Genomic DNA, 19,254 nt, shown 5'->3' with positions numbered 1-19,254 from the left:
GGTTTCTCATTTTTGGTTTCCTTGTTGAAGTGAATTCAAATGGAATTTGGAATGGTTTGCGTCACCAAGTGAATTGACTGATCTTGAGCACAATCAGGATTGGCTGCTAGCCCACATTGAGTGATTAAGTTGGTCGGGAGTTACTGGAGGATGCAGTCATGTGTTTTTTGTAGAGAAAGTGCTGCCTGTGGAAAGTGAACAGGCCATTTTTTTTAAGGTTGTTTGCTGTAGGACAGAATGTTTTCAAACAGGAATGGATAATCTCCTTAGCCTGGCCTTTGGGTAATGTTTATCCTGTAGCCCACTGCCAGTGAACATTGCGCCTTGTAGTTAGAATACTTAGCGGTGCCCTCAGGTTGTGAGGTGACTGATTTCCGATCCATGAGCTGAGGCCACACTGTGCGGTCCCTTCTGTCTGAGTAACCAACCATTGCTGGCCCAAATCTTGGCTGGCCACTATCTTTTGTCAAAGCTGTAACAGTGGCAGGAGATGTCATGAAAACACCACCCAGTGAAGAACTTGCAGAACTTCCAAAACAAAAAGAAAGATACCTGCGTGTCAACTGATGTGGGCCTCAACCAAACCAAATGCAGAGATTAGCATTTGTCTCGGTTGTGAGTCTGAGCTGAGAACTCCTGTAGCCCCTGGCTGTTAAGGCCCAGAATAGTTGCAGAGTAAAGTACTAACTTACTAATACATGTAAATGAATATATGTCTGAACGTGTCTTTATGAGGCGTCTACCTATGGATGCGCCATGAAGCAGGGGAACATGCCCAGAGCCAGCGTGGCGCCGACAGCTGTAATTAAAGCCGCCCAGGAGGAGAGGACATAGTTTGTTTGCCAGTCATCAGAATACCTTGACTGACACATGTTTGGCTGCCACTCTTTACTGATCATTGTAGTGGTTAGGGTTGTCATTTAACGCCGCCATATCGAGTAGCCCTCCCTTTTTTGCTGTCTCTCTTAATGTCTCTCTCTACATAACTTAAAAGCATGTCTAATATGTATTGGGGTGCACAATCGTGGATTGATTTGAAAACCAATAGAAGAGTCTTAAAATGTATTCTATAACTCACAGGCAGCCAGTGCAGAGACTTTAAAACCGGTGTAATGTGTGCTCTCCATCTGGTCTTGGTCTGTACACTTGCTGCAGCATTCTGTATGTTTTGCAGTTGACCAATGACTTTCTTGGGTACACCAGACAGAAGAGCATTGCAGTATTACGCCGCTGTCCGTTCTGAAGCTGCAACGTAATTTTGGCCATTTTAGTTTCTGAGTGAAAAGTTCTGTTACCGAAATCCCTCATTTGTTTTATGAAAAACATTCCCTATTCCCTCAACCCTGTAAGCATCGTATGCATGTGACCAATCGTGCCTGACCTATAGTCTATCATAATCACATCAGTAAATTGGTTATAACAAAATCGGAACACAGTAATGGCGACAGAAAAATGGATCCCGAGGATGTGAAAAAGAAAAACGGGAAAATGTTTGTTGGTTTCTCAGGAGGGAAAGTGGAAGTCAGATCTGTGGAAGACATTTGACTTAGTTGTGGAAACGACTGAAGATTAATTAAAAGGAGGGTATATGAGCAAGTGTTGTGTGTATTATGTGCCAAACAATTGCTGTTAGATTACAATATATATATTTTTTAAATGACCATTTAGAACAGTGTAAACAACACTAAATAAGTGTACCAGAGAGAATGTCTAACGGGGGAAAAAAATATATAAAGCCTTTATTACAGCAGACTAAAAACAGTTGCATGCATTTGTGAATTGTGGTTTATTTATTGTTTAGGCTAATTATTCAAAGCTCCCTTCATTTAATTTTAAAACTAAAATGCTTGACTGCATTTCACAGCATGAATGTCTCGTGTGCCGTGTGATGGCATGAATGAATGAATGATTGATAAGGTAGAATTTATATTGAATTATAGGCCTAATGATAACTACATTACTTATTATTATAACGATGATCATAATAATAATTGTAATTATAACAAGAAGGAGATCAAGAAAAAGGAGGCTATAGGAGTGAAAGCTACGTGCATATTATGTGTGACAAACAGGTGCTGTTAGATTACAATATTATTTTTCTACCTGTTTGGAACAGTGTAAACAACACCAAATAAATTATAAGTAATACCAATCTGTTCTAACATTATTTTAAAAGCCTTTATTACAGCATAGCAAAGATTAAAAACAGCCGAATCTGTGAAATTGCTTTTTGCAACATTTTGCTGTTGCATGAGGCTTGGTGCTCACGGAAACAGTAGGCTATTAAACAAACAGGCAACAGAAGCAAGATCTGTCTTATTTATGTAGATATATATGGGTGATTTCTAAAGCCAGGCACATTTAACAGTTAGGCTATTGATTATAGACCTAATTAAATCTCCTCAATTTTCTTAGACAATTAGGCTAAGGCAAGCGCTGTTTCCTCGTCTCTGCTGCCTCCGCCGCTTTGTTCTCAATCCCAATTTGCTGGTTAACTTTGCTATTATGCACATAACAACATAGGGAAAGGCACCAATTCAAGGAAGATTATGGTTCAGAACCGCGGACAGCGACCGTATCCAATGCGGGAGAAAGCGCATTTGTTATAAAATAATATTTGATTGATTAGTGTTGCATCATTATTTTTTACATAATATAACCTTATACAATTTCAGTATCACATGTCTTAGAGTGATGGACTGTGCCATCCCTGTGGTCTCCGCAATGGATTAGTCCACTGAGATAGGCGCGAATCAGACAGGTGTCTTGTGCACCTTGACAAAAATAAAATATTTGCGACTGCTCGACCAAAAACATCTTGCTCGACCAACAGCCTATCGACCAAACAATCGACCTGTCGACTAAATGGGTTCAGCCATAGTTGGCTCTAAGATCATTTAAAACTTTAACTAAGGCTGTCTCTGTGCTGTGGTGGGCACGGAAACCAGATTGGATTTTTAAAATAATTAATTTAGCTGTTTCAAAACCAATTTCTCCAGAATTTTGCTTAAGAATGGAAGGTTGGAGATGAAAGAGCGGAAAATTGCTAAGAGCTGAAGAATCTAGATGACTTTTCTTCAGAAGGGGTTTCACCATAGCAGTTTTTAATGCATTGGGGAAAGTGCATGAACAGGGAGTGATTTAACAATAGCTTGCACTTATTCAGATATGCAATTAAAAACTGTTTCAAAGACGTGGTGGGGATTCATTTTCCCTACATTTCTTAGGCACTGAGCAAATTTCAGGTCTGCTGAACACAAACTTGAGATTTGTGAAAAGTCTGTGAACACTGAGGCTGTACTCGCTTTAAGTTACAGTTTTAAGTGGCCATGTAGGCTACTGTGGCTATTTGATCATAATGTAGGCCTACCAGGGTGTCTTACAATAAAAAACAATGGAGTAAATGCATCCCATAACATTTTAACATGGAAATAGCTGTTCTAGCCTCACTGCATCGCAGTGCCCTAGAGATAGCGCCACCAGAGTCTCTGGGTTCGCGCCCAGGCTCTGTCGCAGCCGGCCGCGACCGGGAGGTCCGTGGGGCGACGCACAATTGGGCTAGCGTCGTCCGGGTTAGGGAGGGTTTGGCCGGTAGGGATATCCTTGTCTCATCGCGCTCCAGCGACTCCTGTGGCGGGCCGGGCGCAGTGCGCGCTAAACAGGGGCCAGGTGCACGGTGTTTCCTCCGACACATTGGTGCGGCTGGCTTCCGGTTGGAGGTGCGCTGTGTTAAGAAGCAGTGCGGCTTGGTTGGGTTGTGCTTCGGAGGACGCGTGGCTTTCCGCTTCGTCTCTCCCGAGCCCGTACGGGAGTTGTAGCGATGAGACAAGATAGTAATTACTAGCGATTGGATACCACGAAAATTGGGGAGAAAAGGGGATAAAAGAAAAAAGAAAAAAAAGAAATAGCTGTTCTATCGTTCAGTCTACAGTAGCAGCCAATGTTTGGTGTTCAATGTAGGACTACATTCCATGAGACCTTTGGAAGAAGAAGAAAAAACATGCAGGGGCTTGACATTGACCTGTGTATCCACTTGTCCTTCAGACAAGGAATTGACTGAAAATGTTGTTGTGTTGTTTGATGCAAGAAACCATTTTACAAAATAAAATGCATTATTATTACCATACCATTATCACAGAGAATCAGAAAAATGTTACTACCCTCTGCCTATTGGCTACTCAAAATACAAAACTGCCCATTTAAGAAGAAAAAATATGCTCTTTACCTGACTCTCTTCAAAGATGTCAAGAAATGTATACGTTTTGTGCTCTCTCACCTATGGCTGACTACAAATGATCTATAACTGAGCTAATAACTCACTAACTAGCAACGGAAAAAATGTGCACACATGGCTACATGCAGCTCTCGCTTTGATCTCAAAACAAGCGCATCTACTCACGACTGCTCATGCTGTAAACACAGTCCAGTTCAAAGTTAATGGTACAGATCAATGGTCTATTTGCTTATAGACCTACTGCAGCTCTGATTGTTTATGCCACACCAGTCTGTGTACAGTATGGGCTGAGTAGTGCTTGTCAATGCAATAGAATCATACACCGATGCGTTCTACCTACAACACAATCTCTTGCATAGTTAGATTTGTTTCGGTATGCTGCATTGAAAGTGGCTAATATTGTGTGGATTCGATCACAATTGTCACAGTAAAGGGAAACGTAGATAGTGTTAACAGGGAAAACACTAGAACAGTGGTCACCAACCTTTTCTGAGTCAAGATTACTTTGAGTCAAAATGCAAGCCGAGATCTACCGCTCGTAAGCCTATGCAACATTAACCAATTAAAAACAGTACTTTAGCAATGAGGTTTGTGCAGTAAGCTATAGGCCCAATACATTATCACCGCATATAGGCTTTGCTTGAATTGCCCTGCCAATGCATTGTTGTTTGGGCAATTTAAAAATATATATATTTCAAAATTTAAGGTAGGCCATCTGATCACACCGGTAATAGATCCGTTGTTGTATTACTTGTGAAGCACAGCTGAGTGAGCATACATTTAAATTATTTGCTTTTTATTTTTATTTTACTGGGCTGATGGTCAGTCTTAGCAGAGGGAGAGAGCAGCAGACTGAGGGTCCGCCTCTCAACATCCCTCCGTTCTACATTTCCTCCAATGACACTGGCCAAAAAGGTACTTCGTCTTCCAGCTGATGGCAAAACTCGAGTCGCACCACATTATTTCTGCCTCGTGCACAAATTCATGTTGTTACTCCTATGAACAGAGAAAGTGAAATATTCCTTGATATAAAAAAAAGACCCAAGCTGCTAATAATAACAACAAAGTAAAGCTATAGTTACACTTCCCTACTCATTAATTACTGCTGCAGTGCTTGTTGAGGCACTGAGTGGAAATAGGAAGAACGTGCATTTAATGACTTATAAAACTGTTGAATACAAAGTGTTGACAGTGCTGAGTAAGAACTTAAACATTAACTCACTCATAAAAACAGCAACACTTTGCTGTATTTGTTGACAGTCTCTCTTCTAGTCATGGTTTTATCAACTTTGCTGTAGCTTTCTTTTATGCCTGCTACGTTACTGCGGACATGGTCATCTGAGCCATACGATCAGTCAGCGGTAGGTTTATAGTGCACCTGATTTGCTCTCTGGGCCGCCGGGAAGGCAGAGTTTGTACCTTCAGACACATGAAATGGTTCAAAATGGCAACAGTTTTCCTACCTGGCATGCAGGGCAGCTGAATCGGGTGCACCTACTGTCAACAACCCGAGACAACAAAAGATAGGAACACAACTATCTTTTTAGTTTTTTTAGTTTTTGTTTTACAGAAATGTTCAAAGGGATGTGCAATGTCTGCTTTATTTGAATATTTACCCATCTACCAATAGGTGCCCTTCTTTGTGAGGCATTAGAAAACATCCCAGGTCTTGGTGGTTGAATCTGTGTTTTAAATTCACTGTCGGCTGATGGACCTTAAAAATTATTGTATGTGTGGGGTACAGAGATGAGGTTGTCATTCAAAAACCATGTTAAACACTATTATTGCACAGAGTGAGTCCATGCAACGTTTGTGACTTGTTAAGCAAATGTTTACTCAAAGGGGTTGAATACTTATTGACTCTTTTCAATTTTTATTATTTAGTAAACATTTCTAAAAACATAATCCACCTTTGACATTATAGGGTATTGTTTGTAGGCCAGTGATAAGAAAAATCTTAATTTAATCCATTTTAAATTCAGGCTGTAACACAACAAAATGTAAAATGTCAAGGGGTGTGAATACTTTATAAAGGCACGGTATGTGGGTTTTTGGTAAAGGAATTACAAGGCACAAGGTAATATTTCTTGAAGTTACAGAAAACAATTTCTCCAAAACTAAATATATGTTGATATTAGTTGGCAGGGGTCTTTACGTCAACATTATTGTTTTTTGAAATATTTCTGATACCTTTTAAGACTTTTTCTAAGAGTTATTTTCCATCTGAATCCAGAAATCAAAGCCTTTACTTATGCCTAATTGTTAAGATGGACAATTAATTTAAAAAAAATGGTGGATATGCCTTCATTTCCCCAAAATATACACTCTTAACTTTAATTTAATACCCAATTTGATATGCTCCTATGAACTTCACATGTTGATGTTCATGGATCCTTTTACATGGAAATACCCAGTTCTGGAGGGCACTGTTCTCTGCTATGTATCCTTTCATGACACTAGCAAATTGTGCCTGCAGCTGCTCACTCACTCAACGATAGAGTGCATTAAGTTGTTGTTTATATTCTCACTCAACATCCATTGCCCATGCCATGATGAGTGATGTTCAGTTTCCTAATGTCAAAGATTTATTTCATATGACTAAGATGTATTTATAATCACAATAAACCATGTTATCTGGTGACACTAACCAACCAGGTCTTTATTTTTTTTCTGTTCTTCTCTTTCAACAGGAGACTTACCTCAGCACCTGCAGGTGATGATCAACATTCTTCGCTCGGAGGACCGAATCAAACTGGTAAGAGACAACACACACACACTTCCCCACAACCCTGGCCAGTGACTAACCACCTGGCACCATGACATAGTCAACCTGCCTGAATGCTTTTTATTGTGTACTAAAGACTTTATTTTTTTTATTTCACCTTTGTGTACTAAAGACTTGTTTGCTCACTGTAATTATTAGATAATGAGAACATGTTTGAACTCACACAGAAGAGCATTACCAAGTGTTTCCATGGTGTCTGTGAAATGGAGAGTTTATTAGTTTATCTACCACTATGTTCTCACACTCCATTGGAATGATGCCTCCCATGTATTAACAAACTGTTTTTGACTGTGAGGAGATTACTTTATAGGATTGGAGTGTATGTGTGTGTGTTACGGTTGGACTGTGTGGGTGTTATGCCCATGTCTTGTGCGTGTGGAATTACATGATGCAGCAGCCCATGTGTCCCTGCAGTCAGACTGTGTGTACCCTCTATGTTCAGAGTCAGTTTGTATGACCTTTTTATCAGATCACATGTTGGGAGAGGTGCGTGGACAGGTAGGCAATGTAGCCTCGTTGTTTGTGAAAGAGTTGATGAAACTGTCACGTCCCCTGCTACAGGCGGTGCGGCTGGAGAGTGCCTGGTCAGACAGAGTGCGTTACATGGTGGTGGTGTACACCAGCGGACGACAGGACACAGAGGAGAACATCCTGCTGGGCATAGACTTCAGCGACAAGGACAGGTGTGTATGGGTCTGGGCCTGGGCCAGCTCGTGTGTGTGTCTCTTTCCTCACTTACTATGGTCGTCCTTGATGCCAGCTGTTAGACCCTTGTTGTTGTTGTAGCAGCATCTCCATTTGAAGTCAAACCAGGTGTGTTGATCTGCTGGGAACGTGTCTTTTGGTGTTGTTCCCAGTAAAAGCTGCTCTGTTGGCATGGTGCTGCCTCTGTGGAGTGACACCAAGATCCATCTGGATGGAGACGGGTGAGCAAGTCCCCCATACACATACAATTGTTCTGTATCTGTGACCCCTCTTTCAGACTACAGCCCCCTGCTATACACTCTGGAGAGAAACAGCTCTGTTTGCTTAACGCTGTAATAACTGGAATACCTGTAACTGGAAAAGCTGGAATACCAATAACTGGAATACCTATAACTGGAATACCGGTACAGAAAAAGACACTGAGCTCAGCACAGGCTAATGTGCTAAAATTACTTTAACCTCCACATGTGTTTTGATAGAGAGTTATGTTTTAGTGGTTACTAGGTATGAATCAGTGTGTGATCAGGGAGAGTCATTGCCTGTCTTGTGTCTCCCTCAGGGGTTTCAGTGTGAACACAGTGAGCCGGAATCATGTCTTCAAACCTGTGTCTGTACAGGCCATGTGGTGAGTAGACACAACCGTAGGAATGACTGCTTAATACATTGTTGTTAATGCTTTACAGATACCCAGCCTAAAATGAATGCCATTTGTTCATGTGAATCAGCTCATTACCCATTAAATGCCTATTGGTAGAAAATTATTATACTGCACCAAATTTCTCCCAGAGTAACAAAGATGGTTGATTGAAGATAAATTGACCCACTTTGACCAGTGTCTCTTTCTAACCCCCGTCCCAGGTCGGCTCTGCAGATCCTCCACAAGGTGTGTGAGGTGTCCCGCAGGTACAACTACTTCCCCGGGGGCATGGCCCTCACCTGGATGGGTTACTATGAGAGCTGCATCGCCTCAGAGCAGAGCTGCATCAACGAGTGGAACGCCATGAGAGACCTGGAGACCTTGCGGCCTGACTCCCCCACCATGTTTGTCGACAAGTGAGTCTACAGAAAGAGCAAATGGATATGAAATAACGTGAATAGTTTCACACAAAGTCAAACATGTAGAACGAGATAGACAGTATAGGAAATGTGTGATGGTCTGCTGGTCCTGACTGACCCATTGACTGAGAGTAGAGCAGTGTGCTGATGAAGCCTCTGTGTGTCTGTCTCTGCTGATGCAGGCCCACAGAAAGGGAGCGGACAGAGTGCCTTATCAAAGCCAAACTCCGTAGCATCATGATGTTCCAGGACCTGGAGAACGTTACCTCTAAACAGGTAAGCAGCGGGGAGGGATGACCTAAATGCACACATTAGCTGCGTGCCCTCCCTTTATAGTGCACTACTTTTGACCAGGCCAATAGGGCTCTGGTCAAAAGAAGTGCACAAAATATGGAATAGGGTGCCATTTGGGACAAGGTATTGAAAACAAACATCTTTGCATTACAGCCTTAACTGACTTGTAGTGTAGTCTTCAGTCAATTTTGACCGGACATTATTTGATGTATTTGAAATATGTAGTCAGGAATATTACAAGTACAAATGGTAGAATATCAAATGGTTGGGAGTTGATGAGTTTGCTGTCCCCTCAGATCCGGACGGAGCTGGAGCAGCATATGAGCTGTAACCTGATGCAGTACAAGGAGTTCATCGACAACGAGATGCTGCTGATCCTGGGCCAGATGGACAAGGCAACACTCATATTTGACCACCTCTATCTGGTTAGTCACCTGGCAACAACTCCTTATCCAGAACTGCTTGGAACCGCTCAAACTCTAGGTTGGTCCCAGATCTGTCTCTGCTCTTCCCAGCTCCATTGCTGTCATTGGAATGACAATAAGTGAGAAGAAGTTGGCATGCTAGCACAAACAGACGGGCACTCAGGCTACTCAAACTCTGCTTAATCTGATGAATCAAGTGCATTTCATAAGTTTTCTCATTGTTTGAGGTCGAATTATCTATTTGTCTCAATGAGATTTGGCCTGCTGAAGCCATGATATTTGGCTGATAGTGCTAGAAAAAGTTGTACTCTGGAAGAGCAACATTTGGACAGCCATAACTGTTCAGCATGTGGAGGAATTGACTGTGTGTTTATGTGCAGTTAAGTCTGACATTTTTCCACGTTTGTTTGCAGGGATCTGAATGGAATGCCTCCAATCTGGAAGAGCTTCAGGACACTGGGTAAGTACAGCCTTTTGCTCGCTTCCAAGCATTTCTATTCCATAGAGTGAATCCGTTATTGGCTGTCATGTCTCCAACACTGTCAATGGACTTTTTCAGAGGCACTAAAGTTGTCACGAACATGATTAGTTGTCACGAAGGTTGTCTCATCGATTAGAACATAGATTAGTCATTGGTGTGAGTCAGAATATTGTGGGAGTATTATGGGGTAGTGTCTGTCTCTTCACCAGGGTGGGCTATATCCTCAACGTCACCAGGGAGATAGATAACTTCTTCCCAGGAACATTCTCCTACCACAACATACGGGTCTATGACGAAGAGGATACAGACCTGCTGGCCCACTGGAACGAGACATACAACTTCATAGTTAAAGCAAAGTAAGTCATGTTTGTCTCGAAACAGGTAAGAGGGATGGAAAGGACAGAGATATTGCGAGGGATAGAGCTGATAAAGCAAGCTATTCTTTACCATAACACACTCCTGTATAATCCTTTTTTTTATTCATACGTTGGTAGTACATGTATCTTCTTGCTGTTTCACTTGAGGTACAGTAATAGTAGCTTACAGAGAACTGTGAGTGACTTGACTGGGGTGTAATTAGGGTAATTCGAGGCAGTGTAGGACCAAGTCTGTGACCAAAGTTGTCCTAGAGAAGGAAGCTGAAGATGGTTACCACTAGCAACACAAAGGCTGTCATTACCTTTGCCACAGACAGAGAACAGTCATCTGAGTGACAGAACTGGCAGAGGATTCTAGTCTGATTATCCTAACTACTCTACATTCATGGTGTTAACCCTACCAGAAAGAACCATTCCAAGTGTCTGGTCCACTGTAAGATGGGTGTCAGCCGCTCAGCCTCCACCGTTATTGCTTACGCCATGAAGGAGTATGGTTGGTCACTGGAGAAGGCCTTCAACTTTGTCAAGCAGAAGAGAAGCATCACACGGCCCAACACAGGCTTCATGAGACAGCTGGCTGAGTACGAGGGCATCCTGGACGCCAGGTACAGTCACACTCGACTACACCCTCTGTAATTACCATAGCCCAGATCAACTAGGGTAGCCCAACAAGGGATCAAAGCACTGAAATAGTGCCCTAGGTTATAGATTTTGCTGTATGTTCTATGTGTATTATCCAAGCATATCTCCCATGCTCCTCCTTGCCCCCACCCCACCTCTTTTGTCCACTTCCAGTAAGCAGCGCCACAACAAGCTGTGGCGTCCTGACCGCCCCGACCCAGACTGTGACCTCCATGAGGGCCAGCAGGCCCAGTGCTGTGGGGGGGAATACCCAGCGAACCGGACCCCTGAGCCGGGGATGTCCCCCTGCTATGAGGAGGCTCTTGAGGAGAAGGGGGCGGCATGTCCCCTTTCCCCCTGCAGGATGATCAGTCTGGAGGTGGACCCCGCCTACAACAACTACTACTTCCGCAGGCTGTCTGACTCGGCCCTGGACAGTGACCCCTCCACGCCGGTGCGCGCTCCGCCCCTCCTGGACATGGAGCGGGTCTTCATAGAGATTGAGGACGTGGAGCGCGACGCCCTGCTGGATGACGAGGCCTTTGAGGGGCGAGAGGGCCTGCCGCTGCCACACTTTGGGCTGGCTGGGGTGGGGACGGCGGCCCAGACCTCTTGCCGAGGACCAGAGCCCCTGGAAGAGCTGCGCCTGCGTCTGGAGTTCAGCACCGTAGAGGAGGAGGATGAGGAGGAGGTTCAGAAAGATGAGGCAGAGATGGAGGCGTTAGCACAGCCAGGAGGAAGAGTGGGGAGTGCAGGAGGAGGTGATGGTGATGGTGATGGAGAGGTGGAGATGGTTCAGGAAGAGGAGGGAGAGAAGGAGGGCAATGGGCTGGACCTGGTAACCCTGAACCAGAACTCCAACAATAACAACCACTTTAATACCCTGTCCAGCCTCAATGTAAGTGGGAGCAGTTTTCATTGTGGTGACTTCTGTCTCTGTAATATACAACCAATTCATATGTATATATAATAGCTCATAATAAATAGATAACTACATTAGTAAAGAGTAATGATTATTCTTTGTTTCTGACTTCTTGTTTCCCCTCTGTTTAGGACACTGCTCCTTCCAAACCCGCTCACCCAGTCAAGCCTTCAGCTCTCTCGCGATCAGACAACAAGCCCAGCCATAACATGGATTCACTGACCCAGGATGCTGATCTCTGCCTTAACCCCACACACCTCCCCAGCGTGCCCAGTGTCTCTGTGGAGGTCCCAAGTGCCACTCTCCCTCTCCCACTTACCTCCCCCGACAAACCCTGTACCCCCAGCCTGCTGCACCCCTGTGGCCCTCTGTGTGACTGTGCCAACTGTGCTGCTCCGCCCTCTACACCTTTGCCTGATGCCCAGGACTCCCCCTGCTCTCTGACATCTGAGGACATAACTGGTGAGGCCAAGGATGAGGAAGGGGAGCTTTTAGGGGTCTCTGAGCCTCTCCCTGTCCCAGAACTGCTGGGACTGAGCCTGGAGGAGAAGAGGCCGGTGGTGGCCTGCTACGTGGCCCAGCAGCAGGAGACTCTAGTGCAGCTACAGAGGTCAGGGCTGGTCCGCCGGAGGGCAGAGAGGCTGGAGAGGCTGTCAGGTCTGTCCCAGGAGGGGCTTCATCCCTTGGAGCCTCTAGACAGCCCCCACTCAGGAGCCAGGGAGGGCCCCAGTCCTGTGGAGGTGGAGTTCTCAGCCTTCCCAGAAGACTTCCCCAAGTCCTCCACACCATGCCCAGTGCCCCTAGAGCTGCTGGTGGTTCCTCTGACTAACGAGGCCCTGCTGGGTGCAGTGGGCTCTGGGGGGCTGACGCCCAACTCTTCCCCCCATGGCTCCACACTGACACGTAGCTCCAGCAGTGACAGCATCCGCAGCGTCAGGGGCAAACCCGGCCTGGTGCGCCAGAGGGCTCAGGAGATCGAGACCCGCATGCGGCTGGCCGGCCTCACCGTGCCCTCAAGCCTCAAACGCTCCAACTCACTGGCCAAACTGGGCAGCCTCAACTTCTCGGCTGAAGACCTGTGCTCCGTCTGCTCCTCGGATGCAGGCACCCTCCTGCTCCTCTCTCTTTCCCCAGAGCCAGGCCTACAATGGGAGTGCCCCTCCACCTCTTCCTCCACCCAGCCCAGAGCACACAGGGACCAGACCACCCCAGAGAGAGCACTGTCCGGGGGTCCCAGGAGCTGACAGGAAGGATGGAGGGACACTCCTCCACCCATCCCTCCATCCCCCAATCTGAGCTGGGGAGGGTCACACAGATTTTGGAGAGGGGAGAGGGACAGTCTTAAAAAACAAATGTGTATATAGAATTATACATGTATAAATAAACATTTGAATAATATAAATATATATTAATATAAATCCACATCATATTTAAGGAAAAATAAACAGAATCCAAATATTATACCATAATCCAGATGGTATCTTGGTTGAAGGCTGCTCGGTATCTTGGTTGAAGGCTGCTCGGTATCTTGGTTGAAGGCTGCTCGGTATCTTGGTTGAAGGCTGCTCGGTATCTTGGTTGAAGGCTGCTCGGTATCTTGGTTGAAGGCTGTTCTTGCATGGAGCGCAATGAATGTGTGCGCAAAGATGAACCTCATACAGAAGACCTGGTCTCCATCAGGACTTAAAGTGGTTTTCATGTCTGGTCCTCTGCCTTTCTAGCTGTCCAGAGATCAGAGTTACAGCTTCATCATTATCATAATCATTATCATAATCATTATCATCACCATCATATACCCTGCCTTTCACAAGCAGATACATTTTGTTTTTATCACAGACTTTATCATCACAATTTGTTGTTTACTTTTCCATTGGTTAATGTTAATTGTGGTGTATTTTGATTAAGTGCTGCCTTAGTCAGAGTTGATCATCAGATGATATTGATTTTGGGTATAGAGCTCCCGAAGTTTCACCATGTGCTGAAAACAAAGGGGAGAAGTGGGTATAGTTGTCTGTGTTGTATTTGTCACTGCTATCTTGGGTTCAGTAAGCAATATGAGACGCACATAGACCGTAAACTTGTCATAACACAAACAGCACCATTAATTCGGTGTGCATCATGTATTTTGGAGAGAAATGTCGTGATAGGTCAAATGTATGTGACATCATATCGGGTATGCTAAAATGTTTTCTTCCTCTTTTCACCTCAGTGTTAATGACTATCCGTTACAGGTTGGAGGCTGTTACGATATTAGAAATGTATTTAAAAAATCATACAAGCATAGAATCTAGCTCCTCTGCTTCTGAGCCTGCGTTGTATTTAGGTATTTGCATAAAAAAGTTCATCAATCAGATTAATTTTGGATGAGCCAAATATATATCAGAAATCATTTTCAAACAATTCAGATCCCAAAACATAGAATACAAAAACAAAAAGACCATAGCCCCCTCCTGTAAGTACTGCAGTGTGATTCCACTTCTGTAAGAAAAGTAATTCCTTCATCCTAGTCCCCTCCATTTCTGACGCTTTCATGCTATAATGTCCTCCAAGCTTCCAACATGTCCCTGTGTCAAAACATCCAGGTATCATTCCAAGAATCTTCTGGGACCATTCAACCTCTGTGACACCGCGGTGAAGTGGTGCTTTTCATTTTGTTCAAGTAGTTCTACAGACCCCGCTCTTGTCAGGTGAGAAGTTCACATGCTTTATCATAGAGATCCTACATCTCTACGGGCTGTATGTTGTATCTATATAAGATCTCTACAGGCTGTATGTTGTATCTATATAGGATCTCTACAGGCTGTATGTTGTATCTATATAGGATCTCTACAGGCTGTATGTTGTATCTACTATAGATCTCTACAGGCTGTATGTTGTATCTATATAGGATCTCTACAGGCTGTATGTTGTATCTATACTAGGATTCTACAGGCTGTATGTTGTATCTATATAGGATCTCTACAGGTGTATGTTGTATCTATATAGGATCTCTTACAGCTGTATGTTGTATCTATATAGGATCTATACAGGCTGTATGTTGTGTCTATATAGGATCTCTACAGGCTGTATGTTGTATCTATATAGGATCTCTATGGGCTGTATGTTGTATGCAGGGTAGTCCGTAGTTGTCTGGTTTATAGTCTTAATATGGTTGTCTCCTGAGCCCCCCATACTGTACCTGGACTCTCACCTGAGATTCAACAACAGTAGAGTACATGAGAATGATATGATGACACAGCCAAAGGGGCCGGAGAAAGCCATTCGCTTAACAACATCTTGCAGCTCCTTTCTACCCTCCCTTCCCAACATGGATTAGCCTGTGTCTAGGCCTGGATTTACCCGTGTAGTTGTACAGGTTCTTTCTGAGACTGGCTACACTGAACACTAATCTTATTAGGGGTAGCGAAGTAGTAGCGAAGCTGAGAGAAACCCTATTGTATTTGTTGCCGTTCATTGTTATACCGGTTCTTTCCGCAAGGAAAAGTAACATGCAAATTCCTGTGTAATGGTAGGGCTGAGGAGGGTACAACTTGGCATGATGGGAAAGGCCCATAGTCCACACTGTCTCATGTAATGCTACGCCAGGGCCTCATGGTGGCGCTATATCAAGCGCTTGAAATTGCACATTTTGAAAGGTCATGCGCCTTATCCCATGTGACCTATAGTCCTGAAATTCAGTACACAGGTTTCTCTCCTCACAAGGAACACATTTTCCTCAGGATCCCATAAGGTCCGCTATGATGGATTTTCTGCCATTTAGAATTTTTTGAAAAACACTTAAATTAAATCTCCTCCGGAACCACTGGGCCGATCAGGTTGAAACTTGATTTATAGCATCTATGGACCAAGGTTTCTCAATGCAATATTTTCCTGGCTAGCATCTGAAAGAACATGAACCAATAAACATTCAAGTGGGCGTGACCTGGCACATAAATGCATAAAAATCTGACACGGTTATTCGTATTGTAACAACTTGCTATACATGTTCAAAACACTGTCTGAACTTAACGTATGCAAGCACATTTAGATCGACCACACAGTGGCTAAAATGGGCACATATTTACATCTCTTGATCTGTTTGACTTAGTCGTGAAATTTGGCACACATGCTCAGGGAGGCGAGTCTAGCTAAACTGTAGAGTATGGTTCTGTTTGGCCGCATGGGGGCGCTGTTGGACATGAAAAATAATACATGCGAGCTCATTGGCTTATAGCGGCCATATTGTTTGAGCTAGAGTCTTATTTGAAGACGTGTCTATAGATGCTAAATACCACATTTTGTGCTGATCGGTCCAGCGGTTCTGGAGAAGATGTTTAAAGTAGTCAACATTTGAAAAGGTCCAAAATACATCAAAAGTATGTTGCATGATCTGTTGGATTTTGAGTTCTGATATTTGGAAAGCGTGGGAAGGAGTACAGAAGTGGCTCGCCCTAGGGTGACGTGTTTAATTTGCTCTGGAGCCATAGCTTGAACCCCGGCATGGCTGCTTGCAGCTATATGTTAAACTGCTCTCAGTCAGGTTTATAATTTGAGCAGGGAACTCACAGGATTCCCCACCTCCGTAACTTCTTTTTGATCCACGCTTGTCTGTAATCATGTCCTTTATTGCGTCTGAGAACTGAGTTGTGCTGCATAATTGAATTTGTGAGCAGTTGCATTGGGAGTTGTACAAAGTCTTCTTTAGGTTCCAGAGAACGTTTTTCTCTGATCTTTCCTCTGAGGGTCACACCATTCCTCATGCATGAAGTCACAAGAGCCATGTGCCATTTCACTTCCATCATTCTTCTTTCTCTCCCTCTTCCTGTATCACTACTGCTGTTCTGAAAGTGTCCCACTGACTATTTCACATTCTATGTCACCCAATTCATTCCACTCAGCTTGTCTTCATCTATAAGTGAAAAGAATAGAGGTTCTTTATGCAACATCTTGCTACTTTGCCATATGTTTTTTTACAAAAATGTTGCAGTCAAATATTTTGTTTTGAAATGATTTTTTAAGTTCAGTATTTGTGTGTTTGTGCATGAGAGTGGTTACATGGTTACTGTGAACTATTTATGAGAAGTGAAAATAAACTTTAAACACATGAATAGGTTCATATTGCACATGCATTTCTCCCACAAGTATGAGAGCACATGAAGTATGTACTGTATGTTAATATGTATGTACAGTAGTTGATGATGTTACAGAAGATACTGCTGTATAGTACTGTTTGTATGTGTCTGGTAACATGGAGAGCACAGACTTAATTCTTCCCAATGACTCCAGTTCCTGTGCGGACACACACACTGTTACTGCAAGCAGTGTCCTTCCAGTTTTAATCAGTTGTACTGTGTGTGTGTTTGTGTATGTATGTACATATGCTATTTTATTGAAATACTGTGTCAGAGATGCCTGTTTTTATTTTTGGTTCTATTGGGCACAACCCATACAGCCACTTACCGCTGAAATCTTGACCTCAAAGAAAGTGTTCAATTAGCTGGCACATTGCCTCTGTCTACCCAGGGTTCTCCCCAAATAATGTAATAGAGGCGCTGTGCCACCTTGTGGACTAGCTGCGCCACTATGTAATATTTAGTTTTTAAGTCAATTAAAAATAAACATAGTACTTTATTTGTTATCATATACGATTTTGGGGAGGTCTAGATTGCAGTAAATGGCAGTTACAGGTGTTAAAAAAAATGCCAAAATTCCTGGGGAGAACCCTGCTACCATGATAACATTTATGATGCACTATCAAGGAAAAGATACTGTGTAAAAGTGTATATTTGTTGTGGCACACAGAAACACTGATGTGCACATATACAGTACCTCTGTACTGTAGAGATGGCTCTGTAATGTTTCTCCCCAGTTTACACCCTTGCTGCTTTCATTACAGGATGAGGGTTTAGTTGCCGTTTTTCCTTCTCCGCTGTACAGTAGATCTCAGAAGGCAGAACGATTGATGTGCTTCCCAGGTGCAAGGCCAACATCTCTGGACAGCAGGGCTGTCCTATGGTGTGTGAATGTGTGTGCAATCATGTAATATGCACACTGGTAATATGCACACTGGTTAAAAGTGGCAATCTGGTCCCTTTTAAAAATGTATGCCAACCTCTGTTGTGGGGTGTGTTCAGTGTGGCGTCTGATGCTGCACACAGTGCAGATGGCGGTCCTTAGTGGTATATGAGTGTGTGAGCCATTAGTCCACATCCATTTAGGTTTGATTTATGGACACACAAGTGCCTTAGCCGGGAGACCAGAGGCATAGAGCAGTGTGTGTGTGTGTGTGTGTGTGTGTGTGTGTGGAGCTGCCAGTATTTCAGAGGGTTTGGATGGAAGGGTAGATGCATGATGGGACACTCTGTGGCAAGACTTCCCTTTCGCTTTAGTAGAACAATGGCCCTGCATTTCGTTTCAGTTCTTTCATTGTTGTTATTTCTAGTAGTAGACTTCGATGTGAAACAAGAATCTGAAACCTGGTGTTCCTTTATTTTTTAACCTTCTGGTACATTCTTTGATTTGAAGAGGAATAAAACTGAATCTCCTCTTCTCTTCCTTATCACGTTCACATGTCCATCAGGGTTGCCGAGACGGGATCTTGACTCCAAACTTGTTTGTGCCCTTTAAATGTGGAAGAAGACCAAAGTTCTATCCATGGGTGTTGTCACTAAATAGAGACACCATTGAAGCTGTTAAAAGATACAAAATGAGAATCAGAATGTCTTTTATTTATGTGTGTCTGTGATCTCTGTTACATCTTATGTATTGCACTTTTGGGAGAAACAGAAGTGATACAGTGGAATCATCCGCATTGTGTCATACCGATAGATGAGTGTTCCTATCACTAATGGTTTATGAAGCTTCTCATAGGCTTAAAGTCAAACCAATTTGGCAAAGATCACAGTGATAGGTTGCTCCACAGTTTTTTTTGTTACAATTTATCTTTTTTTATATTGAAGTATGCAGTAATTTTTTTGTACTGTAATTTTGCTGTAGTTTGAATGCATATTGCACTTTTTTTTTAAACATTTGTTAAAATAATGTACTGTATGTGTTTATGAAAATAAATGTTTTTTCATGCTATCACAGTATTACATTTTTCTTCAACATTTTTTGTTGTCATATCTCCAAACTACTACTGTTTGAGACATTAGATCCACAACATAGCCTTTGATCTGCTAATTCACAGACAAACAGTTACACAGCAGGGAGAGGAGGCATGTGGTATCACAATCCCTGTCTTAGGATATATTTAATTTCTCCTGACATTGAACATGAAGTCACAAAGAGAGATGTGGTAATAAATCCTCTCCCAGTGACAGAAGACTGTCCTCTGATTGCTACAGACCCACTGTGAGTGATGAAATATTTCATA

General features: G+C 43.3%; 1 protein-coding gene across 2 annotated transcripts in view; it reads left to right on the top strand.

The window, feature by feature from the left end:
- LOC111974975 (protein phosphatase Slingshot homolog 1-like) overlaps window positions 1–18,962 on the top strand; it is a 69,738-nt gene extending 50,776 nt beyond the window's left edge. The window contains exons 4-15 of one of the 2 annotated variants that reach the window (XM_024003095.2): window positions 6,925–6,989; window positions 7,581–7,702; window positions 7,883–7,945; window positions 8,284–8,349; window positions 8,583–8,777; window positions 8,963–9,056; window positions 9,371–9,499; window positions 9,913–9,959; window positions 10,190–10,336; window positions 10,762–10,962; window positions 11,153–11,876; window positions 12,032–18,962. In XM_024003095.2, coding sequence (XP_023858863.1) covers window positions 6,925–6,989; window positions 7,581–7,702; window positions 7,883–7,945; window positions 8,284–8,349; window positions 8,583–8,777; window positions 8,963–9,056; window positions 9,371–9,499; window positions 9,913–9,959; window positions 10,190–10,336; window positions 10,762–10,962; window positions 11,153–11,876; window positions 12,032–13,144 — 2,966 coding nt within the window. In that variant the 3' untranslated portion in view covers window positions 13,145–18,962. Of the gene's footprint in view, window positions 1–6,924; window positions 6,990–7,580; window positions 7,703–7,876; window positions 7,946–8,283; window positions 8,350–8,582; window positions 8,778–8,962; window positions 9,057–9,370; window positions 9,500–9,912; window positions 9,960–10,189; window positions 10,337–10,761; window positions 10,963–11,152; window positions 11,877–12,031 lie in introns of both variants that reach the window. The other variant, XM_024003094.2, reaches the window with a different exon arrangement.
- The last annotated feature ends 292 nt before the right edge of the window (window positions 18,963–19,254 follow it).

The sequence above is a fragment of the Salvelinus sp. IW2-2015 genome, linkage group LG15 (genome assembly GCF_002910315.2).
Source record: "Salvelinus sp. IW2-2015 linkage group LG15, ASM291031v2, whole genome shotgun sequence".
Lineage (NCBI taxonomy): Eukaryota > Metazoa > Chordata > Actinopteri > Salmoniformes > Salmonidae > Salvelinus > Salvelinus sp. IW2-2015.
Note: the sequence above shows the minus strand (reverse complement) of the source record. Positions and strands in the feature narration are given on the sequence as shown.